At 38.5% G+C, this 21,023-nt stretch overlaps 1 protein-coding gene across 3 annotated transcripts in view; it reads right to left on the bottom strand.

Annotated features, from left to right (window-relative positions):
* Positions 1–4,794: 4,794 nt before the first annotated feature.
* Positions 4,795–21,023, bottom strand: part of CORO2A (coronin 2A) — a 168,912-nt gene continuing 152,683 nt past the window's right edge. For all 3 annotated transcript variants that reach the window (XM_072604274.1, XM_072604281.1, XM_072604268.1), the window contains 4 exons: positions 15,591–15,703; positions 11,378–11,468; positions 8,509–8,786; positions 4,795–7,059 (listed from right to left, as the gene is read on the bottom strand). In XM_072604274.1, the coding sequence (XP_072460375.1) occupies positions 6,928–7,059; positions 8,509–8,786; positions 11,378–11,468; positions 15,591–15,703 (614 nt within the window). In that variant the 3' untranslated portion in view covers positions 4,795–6,927. The remainder of the gene's footprint in view (positions 7,060–8,508; positions 8,787–11,377; positions 11,469–15,590; positions 15,704–21,023) is intronic.

Genomic DNA, 21,023 nt, shown 5'->3' with positions numbered 1-21,023 from the left:
TAGAAGTAGCTTCCATTATCCTGTCCCCCACACCCTAGTCCTACAGAACTAAGCAGGGTAGGAAAGGAGAGAGCTCCTCTCCTACTGGAGCAGGGACCAGGGTCGCAGAGGGGATTTGGCAACTTGAAGACAAAAATTCAAAGAGAGGGAGCTGAGGACAGACTTCATATTTGGACCTTGTGGTTGGCTGAGGTGAAAAGGAAGGTTAGTAGAATTAAGGATGTTGATGAACTGTGAAGCCTGGCTGTGTGGTGGACAGCTAGCGTCCCCACGTGGCTTGGTGAAAGTGGGGAAGAAGAAAGACATGGGCAGGTGAGAGAAGATAGGGCAACTCCATTTATTGATCTGAGGGTCAGGGTATCTAAAGACAGAAACTGCAAGTCTATGTGATAATCTACTCTTCTCCTGTCCCAGTAATTTGGCCAGTCTTCTTATCTTAAAGAATGTTAGCCTAAAGGGCGTTGTCTATTTTACATATCCTTTGTATTCTGTAGTTCTCTTGTTTATCTTGCAGACACAGCAACACCCAGGGGGGCCTGGAGAGCAGTTCTGGATGATCCTGAGCACAGTCTCAGAGAACAGGTTTTCCCGAAGTTCTATCCTGAACTTGCCACCACACTCCATCCTGGCCCTCAACATGACTGTTTAAAAGGATATCAACATTTTTAGTGAAGACCCCCAGTATGAAGGTAGCAGAGGAAGAATACCAGTCAAGTACTGAATTTCTTGAGAAATGAGGGAGAATGACTGAGAGACCCACAGATGATGGCAATAAAGATTTAGAGGGGGGTGATATAGACAGAGTGAACTTCAAAGGATGGAATACTGAAGAATGATGGGGACAGAGGAAAGATAGGAAGTAGTATTTAGGTGAGAGAAGTATGCTGACTCCTCCTGGTCATGTCTTTAGGTGAATTCGAGAAGGAACACATCCCTACACAGTACAATCTTTCTAGATCATTCTTGCTGTTCAGTCGTGACTGACTGACTCCTCATGTCCCAATTTGGGGTTTTCTTAGCAAAGATACTGGAGTAGTTTCCCATTTCCTTCTCCAGTTCATTTTATAGATGAGGAAACTGAGGCAAACAGGGGTAAGTGACTTGCTCAGGGTCATAAAGCTAGTAAGTGTTTGGAGACAGATTTGAGTTCAGGTACAGGTTATTTTTTAGAACAATCATAATAGTAACCATAAGTGAGTACTTAAAAAGAGCCATTTTTTTTATTAGTATTGACCATCCCTTCACTGATGAAGGTCATAACCTCTCTTCACTTTAGTAGTTTTATGAGTACTGTGTCTCCCACCTGCATTCATCATTTAGTAGCTAGCTTTCCACTGATAAGCATCCACACATTTAGCTTGACAGGTCCTTACTCAAGACACAGTTCCTTTCTGGACAAAGCCTTTGTAGCTTGGTAAGACTGCCAAAGCTTGTGCCTTACTGGCTTTGAGAACTTAGGGTCAAATTCACTTCATACTGAAATACTGCAGTAGGACTGCAGTCTGCGTGTGCGTGTGTGTGTGTGTGTGTGAATATGTGTTCATCCTTTGTTGGACCTGTGACTACAATGATAGAAGGAATCTTGGTTGGGAAATTCCCTCCATTAATACGGATCAACAATTCATTTGCAACTTAAGAGTATTACAGTTGCCTGGGGGCACTGAAAGAATAAATGCTTTACCCATTATTACACACCTAACATATAACAAAGTTAATACTTGAATTCAGGTCTGCCTGATTCCAAAGACAGTCCCTATTCCCTATGCTCTGCCTCCAAAAAACTGAGAAGTTAAATGATTTTCCTAGTCACTCAGTCAGGGTGAGTCAGAGATAGGACTTGAACTCAGCCAGGTTTTCTTAATGTTAAGGCCAGCTCTCTATCCCCTATACCAGGCTGCATAGTAGATAACATATGGTTTCCTCATATGGCACAGTTACATCACAATCTTGATCACTTACCTTTAGATATACTCTAGTTTGTCGATATCTTTTTTCACATGTGGTGCCCAGAACTGAACAGATATGATTTTCTCTGGGCAGTTTTGCCTGAGGGACCTGACATGACAGAGGCATGTTTGTGGGGTGTGTGGGGATGGGAGTGTAGCTTGCTTCTTTTCTACTTCAACTGTTTCTCTCTTTCTCTTTCACTTTGTAGTCCTCTAGGTCTGCTGTGTCCTTCTCCTAGGCCTTGCCTTTTCTCCAGAGCCTAACACAGGGATGTGTGTGTGTGTGTGTATGTGTGTGTGTGTGTGAATATGTGTTCATCCTTTGTTGCCAAAGAAGACCATGCCATCAGAGAAATAATGACATGACTTACACTTGACTTTGTTTTGAGGGAGGGCTGTGCAGGTCACCAGCCTCACTTCTCCTCCAGAGCCATCTGAATTCAGTGACCAGATATTCATCAGGATGACTGGAGATGACCCAGAATGAGGCAATTGGGTTAAGTGACTTGCCCAAGGTCACGCAGCTAGTGAGTGTCAAGTGTCTGAGGTGAGATTTGAACTCAGTTCCTCCTGACTCCTGCACTGGTGCTCTATCCACTGCATCACCTAGCTGCCCATAGGGATATGTATGAGGTTAATGAATGAATGAATAAAACATATATTAAACGCTTATTTATGTGCAAAGCACATGCTAAGGTCTGGAGATACAAATCAAAAAGAAAAACAGTGACTACATTCAAGGATTTCACCTTTTAATGGAGTTAGAGACCACACTTATGGAAGATTTCATCTGTGAGTCAGGTGGAAAAGTCTCATGGTCCTTAGGATGTGAGGCAGCTAGGTGGCACAGTGGATAGTACACCAGGCCTGAAATGAGAAAGACCTGGGTTCAAATCTGGCCTCAGACACTTCCTAGCTGAGTGATTCTGGGCAAGTCACTTAATCCTGTTGGCCTCTGTCTCATCATCAGTAAAATGAGCTGGAGAAGGAAAAGGAAAACTACTCTACAATCTTTGCCAAGAAAACCCCAAAACCCCATAAAGAGTTGGACACAGCTGGAATGACTCAGCAACAACCATAACCTTCGAATATAGCAGCAAAGCAGATGTTAATACCTCTTCTTTAATGCCATTTCCATTGATAAAATGATATCAGTTTCTGAGGTGGAACCATTTGACAATGCCAGTGACTTTGAGGCAAGTACTTCCTTTCTGAGTCTTTAGTAGCTGTGGCTTTAACACCTGCAGGAATAAGCTGCTAGGCTTGCATCTCCAGATGCGACCAGCCACAGAGGTAGCCCTTCTCCTGGTGTGATTGTCTTCTGGGCTGCTAGTCTCCCAGTCTTCTGGGCCATGGCCACTGCTAGGATTCCCTCCCCACAACTGCATTTGCTCCAGCCTCAGTAACTCCAAGCTATGGTTCTACCTGTTAAGGAGGACACTTTTGAGTAAGAAACATATAAAACAATGTTTTCTTTGAAACATGAGAACTTACTAGAGGTTCTAGGGAAAAACCACTTCTGAGCCACATTCTTCACCTTGAGTGTGAATCACTCAAGGGAAAACTGCCCAGTCTACTTCACAATATCCTTCTCCAAGAAAATCTCCTACCAAATTGTTTCCCTGAAACATTTCTTTTGTAAATGTAACTGGGTTTCCAAAGCAAGCCTGAGGTGTTTTCGCATGTGGTGAGAGGGGCAAGGCTCCTAAATGGTAGAGTATCACACTGCATACCTGTATAAAGAATTTACTGCGTGGGAGTCAGAAATTCTTAAGGAGAGAGAAGATAACGATATGCAGTGGAAGCTGGTTCTTCAAAATGTCTCTGATTTCAAGCTTTCTTCCCTAGAGACTGCTGGAATAGACCTCCTTGGAGCAGCTGAGACATTGTCTCACTCTCAGATGAGAAGCTCATTCGTTCACTTCTATGTGGTTGCTGTTGTTTTATCTGGTCTACTTTTCTAATCAGTACAGAGTCTTTAATTTCTGGTTTGTTTTGCTTGAATAAATGGTTTTACACTCTATTTGCTTTTTGTAACCAGTGTTTGGAGGGAAGAAGCTAAACTGGAGAGTGAAGCTAAGGATTATGTTCTCCCTTGAGAGTGACCAAGAAAGTCTTTCCTTCAAAACCATGAAACGTTGTATTCTCAAGGCCAGAGATGTTTGATGGAAGCAGAGAGATATAACTCTAGCCTAATATCCCTATCAGAGACTGGAAAAAAGGGCACCCAACTTTGTGGTGATACTGACTTCTCTTCAAAGGGCAAAGAAGCTCCTTGGGTCTCCTCCCACCACACAGAGGTGGGTCAATTCCCAGATGTTACCTATCCATGTCACTTGTAAGTAGCATTTATACATTTAAACAACTCAGGTGGGGCATAAATATCTTAGACAGATAATGACAAGCCAAGAGTTTGAGTCCTGAAATCTTCAATTCATTTCCATGAGGTTCAAGATCGACACTGTTTGTCAGGCAGCACCAAACCAGCAGACTTTTCCCAAATGGCATCTCACTTGAAGGCAAAGTAGGGCAAAAGAGATGCTTTTGGTTACCAGTGTGAATTGTTTTTCAGGTTTAGACATCTGTTTTTATTAGAAAGAAATGGAACATAACAGTTTACATATAATACACAAGGGCAGGTTCCACGAGCAGGGCAAAGGTTTTGTTAGGTGATCCACATGCATTTACGTAAATGTACTTAGTGCCTAGTAAGAGAAGGTCCCACCATCTCCATAAATGAAAGCTCAATCGGCCAACTTCCAGAAGATCCCACTCCTTTACTTTACTTGATTTTTGCTTTAAGCAAAGTGAATACATACTATTTATTAAAAAAAACAACAACTCTGTATTAAAAAGTAAAAGTCTAGGCAGTTATTTATTATTTTGTTACATTTGTTTTTCATTGCACAATTCCACAACATCTATATTTCTTTTTACAAAGATACAAGGAATTTAAGAAATGATGATAAAATGATTATTCAAATAGTTTTAGGCACAGTTTAATAAAGCATAAACCAATTTTTGTTATTTGATCTCCTGTATATTATGTTTTTGAACAAATTCAAAATATGCTTGCAGGCAAGGGGATTGGAGAAAACATATTTAGAACTCAACATTTATACAGAGGTATTCTTCCAAAGATTATACTCAGGTGCTGATTAAATAGCTGTTCATGGAAAAGAAAATCAGTAAACAAACTATTATTGTTTCAAGTATGTAGATCAGTGAGCATTCTACTAATTGGCTGAGCACTGTGGATATGACCAATTTTAGCCGTATCGGGTCACATATATAAAAAAAATACAATTAAAAAAAGACTGGTTAAAAAAATATTGGGTAAAAATTACCTGGCCCTTTCCCTAGCTGTCAAATAATTTAAATAATTTATTCTAGACAAAAAAAAGAAAATAAAAAAAGCTTTCTGTCTGTCTCAGAGAAGCCACATACTATTTTTAAACATGAAATTTTGGTCACTGATATATGAATTTTACATGAGAAGATAGTAGATGACATGTTTAAAACATAGTATATCATGGATTTCTGCTCCCCCCATAATCAACAGTGATTCATCCTTTCCCTCAGTGCAGTAAGGCATATTTTGCAGACAATGCTTGTATAAAAATAAGTTCCAGCATTTTAAAGTATTTACAGGACAGAGTGCTGCTCAGGTGAGAAAAGCATGCCCAAGGAAGTGTGGCCTAGTGAAAAAACAAGACATGGTGAGCCCCAGTATCTCAGGATATGGGGGACATGCAGATTTAAAATATAACCAGATAGGGCATCATATACCCACTGTATGAGCTTGGTTGCTCAGAGTGGAGCTGTGGGAAAGACATGAGCAGTAAAATGCTTCATGGCAGTCAACGCTCATAACTCATTTGGACCTTTGCCATTATATCCTATTTTTGCGATGGTTTATAGAACACCTGTGAGGGTGAACTGTATAGGTTCTCCATCATGAGCCATAAACCCAGGTTTCCAAACTGTAGTAGTTGCCCTGCAGTGATAGTGAGTAAATAACCATCTCTGACCCATTGGTTAACTGACTTTTACTCCCAATAATCCTTAGTTTGTTGCTGGGCTGCTGTACCAAGGAGACATAAGAGTCTTGCATATTTTTTTTTAAAGGAAGAACAGTTTGGATTTGATTATCTGCATTCTGGGACCAGAACTAGAACTTGAACCATACATATACTGGCAATTAAGCTCTTCAACGTCTATGGAAAATCTTTGTAATTGACCTTAAGTCAAGAGCTGGCTACTCAGTTTAATCTGAGTACATTTGACAAGGTCTCATTTCCAGGGGAAAAAGAAAGAAATTTATTTAAATCTATCTGTTCACTATATAGGGGCAGTATGGTAAAAATAATTGAATGCTGGGCTTGGATTCAGAAAGATCTGCCGTCAAGTCCTGTCTGTGATACTTACCTAGTTGTGTGATCCTGGGCAAGCCATTTAGCTATATGCTCCTCTGGCAACTCTCTAGGAATTTTCTAAGGGCTGTGGTCCGTATCAATGGAAAGAATCCCTGCAGGAGGAGATTTCCTTGAGACCCTTCTCTTAATTGCGTATAACGGTATGCTGAGTGCTGCTCTCTGTCCATCTCTCACTCTCTCTCTCTCTCTCCCTCTCACTCTCTCACTCACTCTCTCTCTCTCTTTCTTTCTGTCTCTCTCTTTGAGATGCTATAGCACTTTTTGTTTTTGCTTCTATGGATTATTTTTTAAAAGAGAGAGATAATGAACAAAAGACCGAAGTATTATTTAAAATGACTTGATTCAAAAACCTCTGTGAAAAGAAGGCAAGTAGAAAATTGGGCACTATTGACCACTGGCATTTTTCAATGAATTAAATTTTTCTTTTTTCACAAAAATATAAAAAACAGTAGTTATTCTTATGAGATTTGGAGTTTGGTTTTGATAGTTGTCTGGGAGTTGCTCTGGGTTCTGAGGGTCAGGAAAACAGTTTCTTTCTCTCCCTCTCAATATGTGCCTGAACTCATGTGTATGTTTTTGATCTCCAGTTCCAGCTGTTTGACTTGGACTTCTCTCTGGTTTACCAGCTCTCGAAGTCTCCGAATTTCTTCTTGTTGTCGATAGAACATGTGCAGCAGCTGGAATACAACAGACAGGTTAATCTGGTCCATTATGGTTGGGGTATCAGAACTGAGGGGTAGGTACATCAAGTAGCAGGATGAACAGTAGGAAAGCAGTGGGTATGGGGGAATACTGGCTTTTACTGAAATGCTTTATCCTTTATTATTTCCTGTCTCCACCCCCATCCCCAATTTTTTTAAGTGGTTATGTTAACATGACTTGGATCTAAAGGGACCTTTTTATGATGTACAGCTATTTCGTAGCTGTTCTTAAATGAATGAATCTCACTTCTTCAGTTATTGAGCCGCAAAAGCACTGGGTTTTGTCAATACTTGGTTTCCCGTCTAGTGAATGGATCAACCAACTCCCGCTGTCCGTAGAAAGGCTTGAAGTGGTGCTAACAGGGGAAGGGGCTATTGATAGAGGATCTGGAATAGTTTATTATTTTAGTGAACTCCCATCTACCATCTTCTTTGCATTCTTGGTGCTTTGGGGAGTGAGGGATTGGGCAAAGGAGAAAGGGAGAAGAAAAGAAAGGGACGGTAAGATATGGTTTGAAAGGTCTTTCCAAAGAAATATATAGTCACTTATAAGAACGAAACTGAACTTAAAGTGAACCAAAAGAGTTGCTAATCCTCTAAAGACTGTACTCTTTCCAAGGGGACCATTCTAGAAGCCATTATAAATAATTTGGCTTATTGAATAAGTTAACAAAAAAACCAGATCTTGATTTTATAGATCACAAGTGTATTTTGGGAAACCTATGGTTATAGTAGACAATAAGAGCTAGGATAAAGAAACCTGAGTATTTTAAATATATGCAGGGGTCAGAAGGTCTTAAACAAAATTATATAAACACTGATAATCAATAAATTGGGATTTCTGCCTTCCATTTCTGAAAGTGGCATGGACATAATGGTGGGTCTTAGTTTTACTGTCTGTTAAATGGGATTAAAATGCTTGGGATTCATTAAGCTCCTGGGAAGTCTAATTTTTTCAAAGCATTTGTAAAAATCAATTGAATTTTAAAATGAGGCTTTCCACTAAGGGTAAGCAACCTGAGGTGTCTAGAAGTGGCTTTCTCTTTTTTCCTGTACCACCATATATACCTCTTAATAGATATATATATATATATATATATATATATATATATATATATATATATATATATATAAAATACACAGATATATAATAGATATAGATAGAAATCTATCTTTCTCCACCTGTGACCTTCACATTTTCTTTCCTTCTACCTCTTCCTCTAGTTTTTCTTTCATCTTCTTCCCAAACTACATATTATCACTCATCTTTTTCTTCTTCTTCTTTTCCTTCTCTCCCTTATCCCTCATTATTCCTTTGCCTATATCTGGGCCTCACAAACATCCTTATTTATTCCTCTAGAGATGATCCCATCTTACACATCCGGAGAAGCCCATTCCCAATGATTACTTTTCACATACTCTTACCTCACTTTCTGTTTTGGGTGGAGGACATTCAAATGGATCAAAGCCATTTGAAAGCCAAGATTTCCTGTCCTCTTGTACTTGATCCATTCCTTTTTTCGATCCTCTGTCATCCTGGAACCTGTATGGCTTCTTGGCATCATCAAATGCTGTTTTCCTTTCTATCCTGTCTTGATACCTATTTGACTCTAGAGGCACAGAATTGGATAGCGTCCTTTCAGGAAACTGTCGCTGAGAGTTTGCAAGCTCAGACCCTGGTCTCAGAGACACCAGCAATGGCCCTAAGAGACAAATAAAGTGAAGTAAGCACACCATTCACACCCCTTTTCAGACACATAGAGACAAGCAATGAGCAAACTTCAGGGGTTTAGAGTAGTGATGTCAAACTCAAACATAAACCCTTACATAAGGATCAATGTATGCTGCATGCTGACTCAGTTTTAAAATGTGATATCATCTATCTAAATTGTACTTTTGTTTGTTTTGTTAAATATTTCCCAGTTACACTTTCATCTGGTTCCAGTCACACCCTAGAGTGTCGTGGGCCTCATAGCTGCTGGGTGTTGGACACCTCTGATACCATTTATCTGTCTGTGCTTGTCCTTTGTTTTCAAAGAAGACCATTACATCAGAGAAATGATGACATGACTTGCACTTGACTTTGTACTGAGTGAGGGAGGGCTGTGCAAGGTCACCAACTTCACTTTCTCCTCCTGAGCCATCTGGGTCCAGTGACCAGCTATTCATCAGGATGACTGGAGATGGCTCAGGATGCAATGGGAGACCTTGGTCTTTTTAGGTTGGCCTTTTCGGGTACTCACTTAGAGGAAGGTAACATTCATTGATTTATACTGGTGTTTCCAAAGAGTTACCTGTCAATGAACTGTCCCCAAATGCCTACATGTGCTTTGTTTGTGTCAGAGTGGGATTCCTGTTCAGCAGAAGGAGGGAACAATGAATTTCTGAGGGATGTTATCACCCAACACTCACTAACAACTTTGGCTATTGGTAGGTAATTGTATGACTCTTCCAATGACTTTTGATGAAGAGGGGATTTTATACTAACAAATAGGAATGGACAGGAGAACAAATGTTGGACTTGGAGTCTGGGTTTATCTCCTAGTTTCACTACTTACTGGCTATCTAACTATGAGTACATGGCTTTGAACCAGGATGTGTTCATTATCTTATTCTGTTTCTGGATCCCTCTGACATTCAAGCTGTACAATGAATCTTCCAGATGTGATTTTTCTGATGATATTTATCTTTTTACTAAAAAGGTACAAAATGAATTAAATATTTCCTTACAAGAACTCTATGAGTTCTAAATATATTTAAAACAAAATCTTTCATTATTAATTCAATTAAGACAACACAGATATGACCTTTAGAGCCAATGACTAAATCAATGGTCTCCCAACTTTTCTGATTGCACAGAAAACATTTCTGGAGCCTACATCGCCAACATGTTTACTTATTTTTAAATAAATAAAGTTGAGATTCGTAAGGTCTTTACACACTACTATATATACATGGACTACTGTATTACTATGTATATCATTTAAAATATATTATTACATATTATCTATATATGATAATATAATTATCATTATATAATAACATAATTATTAGATCATATGTAAACTATAATAACATAATACATTGTGTATTATTTATCATGTATTAAAAAATGGAAAGGATGAAATAAAGATGAATTAATATTTTATTTGCGAGTCAATAGGGATCTACTAGAGTAATTGAAGAACGGAATGATATGGCCAGATCTACATTTTAGGAACTGACTTTGACAGTTGTGTCTAGGATGAATTAAAGAGAAGAGATAAGACAGAGAATCAATTAGGATGCAATTGTATTAGTACCGGCAACAGGTGATGGGGACCTTAACTATAGGAAGGTGACTATGTGAGAGGAGAGAAGGACAGATGTGAGAGATATGGTGGGAGAAATTTTAAGATCTGACAGCTCACTGAATATGTGGGTTGAGCGAGAGTGAGGCAAAGAGGAAGGAACCAAGTTTGTGAACTTGGATTACAGGAAGAATTTTCTACATAGAAAAATTTAGAATATTTGGGTTTTGGGGAAAAGATAATGTAATTTTTTGGATGTGGACAATGCAGAAATGTGTTTTGGTTGGCTATGCATATTTGTTATAGAGATTTTCTTTTTTTTTTATACTGGAGGATGGGAAAGAAAGAAATGCTTGTTAATTGGAAAATGAAATTAAAAAGAAAACAATCATTTTTGTTTGGAAAAAACACAAAAGATAATGCAATGAATTCTTCAATGAAGATCACAACCCGTTTGAAAAGGGAAATAGGGCTCATTATAGCCCATTTGAAAATGGGGTTAGGTATCAGATGGGTTGCAAAATCCACACTCAGAGTCATCTGTCACAGCCACAAAGTAATCTGAGGAAAAGAAAGTAGGTATATTATACCACCAGGTGGTGCAGTGGATAGAGTGCAGGGCTTGGAATCAGGAAGACTCATCTTCCTGACTAGAGACACTTAGCATTGTGACCCTAGGCAAGTCATTTAATCCTTTTTTGCCCCTGTTTCTCATTTGTAAAATGAACTAGAGAAGGAAGGAAATGGCAAACCATTTCAGTATCTTTGCCAAGAAAACCTCAAATGGGGTCACGAGGAGTTGGACATGACTAAAATGAGTAAACTGCAAAAACAATAAATGCTTGGGAAATGCTTCATGCCAGCTTTGGGTCCAATAATTTACAGGGCTTTGATTAAAGGCATCCTATTTCACAATATTTTTGAACTGAAGCCACAGTAGGTCAATCGAGTGATCTTTATTGTTGTTGCACCAGAAGGCAAACATCTATCTCTGAAATCCTGACCTTTATTCATTCCACTCAGCCATTCCTGTGCTGTCAGAGCGGGCTGGACTCCAGCCGTCAAGGGGTAGATGTCTTCTTGGTAGGATTCCGACTACAAAAACAAACAAAAAGAGGTAATGTGGTCAAGGCAATGATAATCTAAAGAAGTTGCTACTGCCAACAGATACTATATGTGACCTAAGAAGTACTTTCCTTTTTCTGGTGTACAAGTTGATAAGGTTAGACTAATTCTTTAATGCTGAGGTACTCTAATATATACATTTTAACTTAGATTTTAATCAACCGTGGTATGATAGGCCATCATTCAATCCTGATGTTTCCTTACCTTACATGCAGTCAACTGAAAAAGATGACAAAATATGAGAATAGATAATGTTGGAAGGGTTGTGGAAAGAAATATATATATTCATGCATTGTTGGTGGTACTGTGAATTGTCACAACCAATTTGGAAAGCAATTTTGAATTATTCAAATGAAGTGACTAAAATGTCTATACTCTTCAACCCAAAGATTCTACTATTAGGCATATACACAAATGAGGTCATTAATTAAAAGTTCTCATATACCTAAAATATTTATAGCAGCACTTGGACTGAAGTTTCCTCATCTGGGGAGCTGACTTAGAAGACTTCTGAAGTCTTGGAGCTGGAAAGCTCCAAATCTATGATCCTACTCATAAACTGGTTTCCAAAGTAGAAATTATGGACTTGTGGGGAAGTGACCCCATCTTAGAATTTGTGACAGAGGATAAGCATGCCAGGTATAGTCTAATATTCATTTTGGATTTTGGGGGAACAGATTTCAAAAAACAGGATAGGTAGGATGCAGTGGTTTAAGATTCTAGAGAACAAATCAGTTCATCAATGTTAGGAATCTTTCAAGATAATTCTGAAGATGCAAAAAGAATTCCAGTGAGAAAGAAGGGGAAGGAGAAGGTTTCTAAGGAAAACATCTGTGCAAAGATGATTCATCCATCAAGTTGGATTTCAAAAGATATTCAAAGGATGGCAGCAAGGGAAGGTTAACAAATGAATTTCAAAACTTGGCAAGTGCTTTTAAAACATTCTCAGGAGTTGTGAAATTCAGAGTGGTTTGAAGCTGGTGAAGGTAGGTAAGTTTTTAACATATGAGGTAAAAAGGAAGATAAAAAAGGGATAAAACTCAATTGGAGAATGGGTGAACAAGTTGTGGTATATGAATGTAATGGAATGCTATTGAATACTATATAAGAAATATACTATACTATATATAGAAACATATATACTATATAATACTATTGAATACTATAAAAGAAATGACAAACAGGTAGACCAGAAAAACCTGGAAAGACTTATTATATGAACTGATGCTGAGTGAAATGAGCAGAACCAGGAAAACATTATACACAGTAACAGCCACAGTGTGTGAGGACTGTTTCTTAGACCTTTATGGCAATGCAAGAACCTAAAATATTTCCAAAGGAATCTTGAGCCAAAATGTCATCCACATCCAGAGAAAGAACTATTGAACTGGAATGCAAAATGAAGCAGATTGTTTTCTCTTTTGTTACGTTTTGTTTTTTTCTCATAGTTTTTCCCATTTGTTTTAATTCTTCTATGCAATATGACTAAAGTGAAAATGTGTTTAATGAGAATATATGTGTAGAACCCATATAAGATTGCATGCTTTCTTGGGGAGGGAAGGGGAGAGGAGGGGAAGAAAATTTAAAACATATGGAAGTAATTGCTGAAAACTGAAAATAAATAAATTAATAAAAAAAGGGTGAAGACTGCTGCTCAAAGTCAATGGGATGATAAAAAGTGATGGAATGAAGGTGGAGCAGCTTCTGTGTTCTCTGTCAAGAAAAATATTTTTTTTTTAACTGAAAAGAGAATTGATACTGAAGATAAATGAAAATTTTAAAAGGCTAATAGTGAGTTGATACTCAAGATAAGTAAGATAAAATGACAGCACTAAGTGGCCTTTGATAAGGTAAAATCACTAGGCCAAGATGAACAATGAACAAAAGTTTTAAAAGAATTCTGGATGTAAATGCTGCCAAGTGACCTTTGAATGGAAAATGGTACCACGGAGACTGAATTCGAGAAAGGCGAATGTTGACCTGAATTTTGAAAAGAAACTGAGAGTATAATCTGAAAACTATATGGCAATGAACTAGATTTTAATTCCTTGGGAAAATTTAGAATTCTATTAATTTTATGATGAATATACGTGAAGATTAATGAACATTCAGAAAAGAAAGCAGTGAACGTAAAGGTCCAGAATGATTTCATTAAGAATAGTCCATGCCACTTAAAAGAATACACAGAAGAAAACAGAGATTCAGAGGGAGATACAAACAAATGAGATAGTTTTGAAATCATTGCTTTCTATCTACCTCCTCACAGAGACGTGCAGATTGAGATTTTTTTTGACATGTCCAATGTCAGAATTTGTTTTATTTGATTATATGTATTTGTAAAAGATTTTTTCTGTTTTTTCAGAAAATGGGAGGGAGAGAAGATGGCTTTTCATTAATTAAAAAAATTTAATAAACTATTGAATTTATTATATACTTAAAAAGGAAACAAGCAAGAAAGGATGGAGATTCAGTTTCATATGAAATCCTTTTTCTATTTTCTTTGTATGTAGACATGTTCATGTTTATTAATGTTTGTCAATTTAAATAACAAAAACAAGAGTATAGTCTATGCGAGATTAACTCTCTCTCTCCCTCCATCATTCCCTCCTCCTCCTTTTCTTCTTCTCTTTCTCCTTCTCCTTTTTCTTTTTCTCCTTTCTCTCTCTCTTTCTCCCCCTCCTCCCAGCTTCCCACCCCTGTTTTGGAATACTTTAGATCTCTTTTACCTACTTTTAGCAAAGAATTCTACAAATTCTCTCATGTTATTGTTGTGGACAAGATAGAGAGCTAAAGAACATTACAGTTATGTGAATTTGAAACTGAATGGCTGAGCCCAAAGAGCTATTATTATTGAGCTGAGCACAACTTGAAAGGAGGTGGTATGGCGGGCCACAAGGATTTATCCTTGTGCCACTTAATATTTTCATCAATTACCAAGATAAGAGCAAACATGGCATTCTTACCAAATTTTCAGCTGACACAAAATTATAAGAGACAGTTAATTCTTTGGGTGATAGAGTTGGAACCCAAAATGTAAAAGGATAAAATGTTGAGCCAACTCTAATGAGATGAAGTTTAATGGGAATAAAGGTAATGTCTTAAACTTGGGTAAGTACAAGATGATGAGGTATGGAAATAATGATTCATTTGAAAAAGATCTTAAGGGTGCTGAAGAGATGGAAGAGGTTTGGTGAACTGTAATTTTAACACAAGCCAGCAGTGTGATAGGATAGACAAAAAAGCTAAGAGGGTCCTAGACATCATTAAAAAAAGTGTATTCAGACCTTGTGTATAGTGTACATTCTAGTTGTTCTAATACCAGAATTCTCAACATGGAGTCTAGGAACTTGGTTTTTTAATGTTTTGATGTATTTTATTTTATACATTTTTTTGAATGGGGTCCATAGGTTTCACCAGACTGCCCAAAAGAGTCTGTGATACAAAAAAGTTAAGAACCCCTGTAAGGGGTATGAGGCTTGGTGGAGTGAAGACTTTTAGCCAAATTAGTTCTCCAAGAATCCAGGATTCTCCAGGAAATCCAGGAATTCCTTTGGGTACAATAATTAATTTCTGAACTGTCATTTTTTTCCTTTTTGGAGTCTTTGGGGTTAAGTGATTTACCCAAGATCACACAGCCAGTAAATGTCTGAGGTTGGATTTAAATATAGATCCTCCTGACTCCAGCACCAGGGCTCTATCTGCTGCATCACCTAGCTGCCTCGTCTGTGTCTCCTTTCAAAGAAAAATCCCTTTCTCCAAGTAGTAACTATGTACAGAAAAAGAGGCTAGGTAATAGTCTTGCTGTACTCTATCCTGTTTGGGTGACATCTGCCATATTGTTTTTAGTTTTGAGAGCTGCATTTTAGGAAGGATGTGGAAAAACTGGAGAACATCCAAAGCAGGACCACCAGTATGTAAAAACCTTTGAAATTATTCTATATAAGGATATGGAAGGAATAAGAATATACTTCACGTCAGCATAGAGGCAGAGGTATGGGGCCATTCACTCTGATGGCATAGTTAGGGTTTCCATCAATGGCATGCTGTGGTTGACCTCTTCCCTGTAATAGTTTAGTTATGGAAGCCACTTACCCGTCGAGGGACAATCATTGATACAGGCTCGATGAGACTTTTGGTTGTTATCAGTTTGTAGAATCTGAATATCTCACAGGAAGACACATCCAGACCTCTCTTTGGCATGATTCCTAATGTAAACATCCAGAAGAAAGAAGAGATCACGGAAAATGACTAATACCTGGGCAATGGTTCATTGGGTCCTACATGGGCATAGCTCTCATGGGCAAGGTCTGTGTTCTAGCTATGTTTGTATCCTTAGAAACTAGTGCACTGTTTTGTTCACGGGTGCTAAATAAATGTCTATCAAACTACTGCTGAGCTGCAATTAAATTGTATACTTCCTACTCAGTGTAGCTGTACCTGAAAATTCAGTTAGTGGTCTTCCTGCCTCTCCTTCTCCTCCTCCCCTCAGGATACTATTGTGAGGCAGGCCATGAACATGATTGGAGTATTCTCATTTTTCTGAGAATGGGCATAAAGAATCATGTACAGTTGAAGCGACAGATGTTTACCCCAAAGATATATTACTAAAAGTGGAAAACAAAACCCTGAGCATCCAACGATAGATCATGCTTTGGGATACAATGTGTTTTAGGATAGTAGGTTAGAAAGACTCTTAGAAGAAGTGTGGTCTGAAGAACCAAAGTTTAACTTATGCCTTTGCTCCTGACTCCTAGTCCATTGGTTAAATCATTGATTAGGTCGTGAACTTGATTTTTGTCCTTCACGTCAGTGTTATTCAAAGGAGACAGAACAGCTTCTCTGCTATTGATTCTAATACATTTTAAAAGATACCGTTTAGGACCCCAAATGAAGCAAAGGTTTTTCCAAAAAAGTCCTCTTTTCCATCTCTGTTAATGGCACCACTCCTCTTCTAGCCTTCTCATTCTAGAAACCTTGGTTTTATCTTTCATTCATTCTCTTCCTTCATCCCCTATATCTAATTAATCACCAAATTTTCTTTTCTTGCTTCAAAATGCCTTTAGTTTGACCATTTCTCTCCATTTTCATTGCTGCCTCACTAGGCTAGCCTTTCATCATTTTGTATCAGAATTACACCAACAGTCTCTTAGCTCGTCTCCCTGACTTAATCTGTTCCTCCTTTTAATCCACCATCACCTGAATCTTCTCTGGATGACTATGGCTGGCTGCATCAAAGACATGAACTCCTCTATCTGTCTTTGATGGCCCTCCATTATCTGACTCCAGCTGGTATTTTTAAAGATCCATCACATCACTTTCTCAATGTGAGTGAACTCCAACCACTGACGTAGATCATGACCCTTTCACACCTCATTCATTTATGGCTAATAAAAGTTCACTGCCTGGTGGCTAGACTTAGAATGATGAGCTCTCTGAAGTTAAGCTGGCCAATCCACCAATGACAGATAGCATGGTCTAGTCTGTGTATACTCAAAACCTTCTCAGCTTGGTTCAGACCTACCAGGATGAATGTACCATCTGTGGATATAATCTTTAAGGATGCAAAGACACCACTATAACATGGTATAATGAAGTAGCAGAACCTTATGGGAGCAATAATAATTTGTATAGAATATTCTAATTTATGAAGGACTCTTTATTAGATTTGATCCTTTCAACAATCCTGTATGGGAAGACAAATATTGTTTCTACTTTACAGAGAAAGAAAGTGAAGTTCAGACAGACTAAATGTCTAGCCAGTAAGTGGTAGCTATTGGGACTTGTTTATCTTCTGACTCTAAGTCTAGTGCTCTTTTCACTACTTTTATTAACATTCAATACATCAGCATAATGAGGATTATATTATAGTCTTCATAACATCCCCAGTCATATAAAGGGAAAAAATCTAACGGAAGGTGAGTTTCTATCTAGTTAGCAGTAGAGTAGGGATTCAAGGCATGTAGGTGGAGTGGTAGATAGAGTGCTGGGCTTGGAGTCAAGAAGACTCCATTTTCCCGAGTTCAAATCTAACCTAGGTGATCTTTGGGCAAATTATTTAACTCCATTTGCTTCAGTTCCTCATCTATAAAGTGTGCTGGAGAAGGAAATGGTCAACCACTCCAGTGTCTTTGCCAAGAAAACCCTAAACTGGGTCACGAGGAGTTGGACACAACTGAAACAACTCAATAACAGTAAAAGAGTTGAGATTCATATCCAAGTCTTCAGGTGCCAAGACCAGTGGTTTTTCCATTAATTACATCATATTACTGTACAAGTCTTCTCCATAGATTTTTCTGATCATTTCAGCAAAAATTATTTTTTTCTTTCTGAAGTCCTACTGCAGTCACAGTAGGTCACAGTTTAGCCCTTAAAACGTTCCTGCCTATGTGCCAGTGACTGGGCTAATCTTACTGATTATCCAACCCTTGACTGGCAAGTCCATTTATAACACTGTTTATCCCATGTTTCTTTAGTTTTCCCATAGACTGAAGTACATGGTTGGATACATAACATAACAGCCTTTAGTAAACATGTTGATTAATTGGCTTCCCTGTTGAAGTTGTTTCATACCATGCCATGGGTTTCTGCATAAACGGTGGAAGAAGAGTCATCCAAGTTCTTGGAGACTTTATTGGTCCTTTTAGACATTTGTTACAAAAAACAAAAACAAAAACAAAAACCCCAAACCTCCTAAGTCTTTTCTCACTGATTTAACTTCAGTTTTTCATCAATTCTACTTTTATCCTTAAATTCATCTTTGATTCTGAAACAAAGACTTTTAATGGTACTTGGAAAAGTTCAGAGATGTTTGTGGGGCCATGATTTGGGGTTTTTAGGAATTTGTGTTAGCATCTGACCTTCTACATAGTGTGCTTTCCAGTTGTTCTAACATCAGAATTCTTAACATGGAGTCTAGGAACTTGGTTTTTTAATGTTTTGATGTATTTTATTTTATACATTTTTTTGAATGGGGCCCATAGGCTTTATCAGACTGCCCCAAAGAGTCTATGATACAAAAAAAGTTAAGAACCCCTGTAAGGGGCTGGGCTTCTAAATGACATATAAGAAGGATATATGAGGCTTGGTGGAGTCAAGACATTTAGCCAAATTAGTTCTCCAGGAATCGGGTGAATTTCTTTGGGTACAATAATTAATTTCTGAACTGTCTTTTTTTCTTTTTGGAGTCATCTGGGGTTAAGTGACTTGCCCAGGATCACACAGCCAGTAAATGTCTGAGGCTGGATTTAAACTCCGATCCTCCTGACTCCAGCGTCAGGGCTCTATCCACTGCAGCACCTAGCTGCCTCTTCTGTGTCTCCTTTCAAAGAACAATCCCTCTCTCCAAGTAGTAACTATGTACAGAAGAAAAGGCGAGGGGAACTTTGATGGTGACCAGCTTCTTCCTCTGCCCTTGCTTCTTAACCCATTAGAATCCAGCTTCCAACCTCATCATTCCACAGAAACTGCTCTCTCCAAAGTTACAAATGATTTTTTAATGGCCAAATTTAGTGGTCTCTTCTCAATCCTCATTCTTCTTGACTTCTTTGCAGTCTTTGAAACTGTGGATCACTCTTTTTCATACTCTCTTCTCTCTAAGTTTTTGGAATACCAGTCTTTTCTGGTTCTTCTCCTACCTATCTGACCATTCCGGACTCCTCTGCTGGATCCTCAGCCAGGTCATTTGTTCTAGTTGTTAGGTATCTCACAGAGGTCTTTCCTGGGTCTTCTCTCTATACTTCACACAGTGATCTCATCAGCTCCCATGGATTTAATTACTATCTCTATACTGATGATTCTCAAATCTACCTGCCCTTCCCTAACCTCTTTGCTGACCTCTTGCATCTCCACCTACCTTTCAGACACCTCAGACTGGATGTCCAGTAGACATTTTGAACTTGGTGTGCCCCAAACTGAACTTATAATCTTTCTCCTTAAGCCCTCCTCCCCTTCTAACTCCTCCACTACCATCAAGGGCAACACCATCCTCTTAGTCTTTCACTCACAATCTAGGTGTCATCCTTAAATCCTTACCATATCTTCTCCCCCCACCCCTGCTCCTAATTCAATCTGGTGCCAAGGCCCATAGATTTCATTTTTTGCAATATCTCTCATATGTGTTTCTTTCTCTTCTCTGATACTACTTCAATCTTGGCACAGGCTCTTATCATCTCATGCTTTGGCTACTGCAATACCTGCTTGTAGGTCTACCTTCCTTAAGTCTCTTCCCACTCCAAACCATCCTCCATTCAGCCATCAAAGTGACTTTCCTAAAGCACAGATTTCACCATGTCACCTTTCTACTCAATAAGTTCCAGTAGCTCCCTATCACCTCTAAGAAGCTCTCCCTCACTCAAATCAAAGTCAACTGCAAGTCATGGCATCATCTTAATGTCATGGTCCTCTTCAAGAATGAAGGACAAACACAAATCACCTCTAAGAGCAAATAAAAAATTCTCTGGCATTCAAAGCCCTTCAGAAGCTACTCTCTTCACTTCTCTTCCCCAAACCTTGTATTTGTCATACTCCTTACTCTCTCTCTGTGATATTGGCCTCCTTGCTATTCCACAAAGAAGATATTCCATCTTTCAGTTCTGGGACACTTTTTCTGGCTGTTCCCCATTCCTGGAATGCTGTCCCTTTTAATCTGTGCCTACTGGCTTCCTTCCTCCCAACTTTACAGGGAGCATTGCACACTACTTAATGGTTATTTTTTGGGCCGGTGGCTCAGAGTGAATGTAAATAGTAATTGTTCCTTTTTGGCCAGAAACAACCCTGAGGGTCTCCCCTTTTCAGTTTTATTTTTTAAGGGGGCCATCTCTTGCCTCACTTCTCTTTTTAAAAAAATTTATATAATTAATTAATTTATTTTTAATTTTGAACATTCACTTCTAGAAGATTTTGAGTTTTAAGTTTTCTCTGCCTGCCTCTCCTCCTCCTTTCCCAAGACACTGTGCAGTCTGATATAGGCTCTACTTATATATTCATATTAAACATATTTTCACATTAGTCATGATGTAAAGAAGAATTAGAACTAATGGGAAGAACCATGAGAAAGAAGAAACAAAACAACAAAAGAAAAGGAGAGCAAATAGTACGCTTCCATTCACAATCAGACTCCAAAGTTCTTTCTCTGGATGTGGAAGCATTTTCCATTGTGAATCTTTTGGAGTTATCTTATATCCTTGCATTGCTGAGAAGAGCTAGGTCTATCAAAGTCAGTCATCACACAATGAGGCTGTAACGGTGTACAATGTTCTCCTGGTTCTGCTCATTTCACCCAGCATCAGTTCATATATGACTTTCCAGGTTTTTCTGAAGACCCCTTGGCTCACTTCTTAAACAGCCCTGATCAATGAATGGGTGTTGCCTCAGTCAAAATGAGAACTGGAAAAGACCTTAGCTTAAGAAGACCAAGGTCTCCATTGCATCCTGGACCATCTCCAGTTGTTCTGATCCATATCTGGCCACTGTACTCAGATGGTTCTGGAGGAGAAAGTGAGGCTGGTGCCTTTGCACAGCCCTCCC

This window comes from Notamacropus eugenii, chromosome 1 (assembly GCF_028372415.1).
Source record: "Notamacropus eugenii isolate mMacEug1 chromosome 1, mMacEug1.pri_v2, whole genome shotgun sequence".
Lineage (NCBI taxonomy): Eukaryota > Metazoa > Chordata > Mammalia > Diprotodontia > Macropodidae > Notamacropus > Notamacropus eugenii.
Note: the sequence above shows the minus strand (reverse complement) of the source record. Positions and strands in the feature narration are given on the sequence as shown.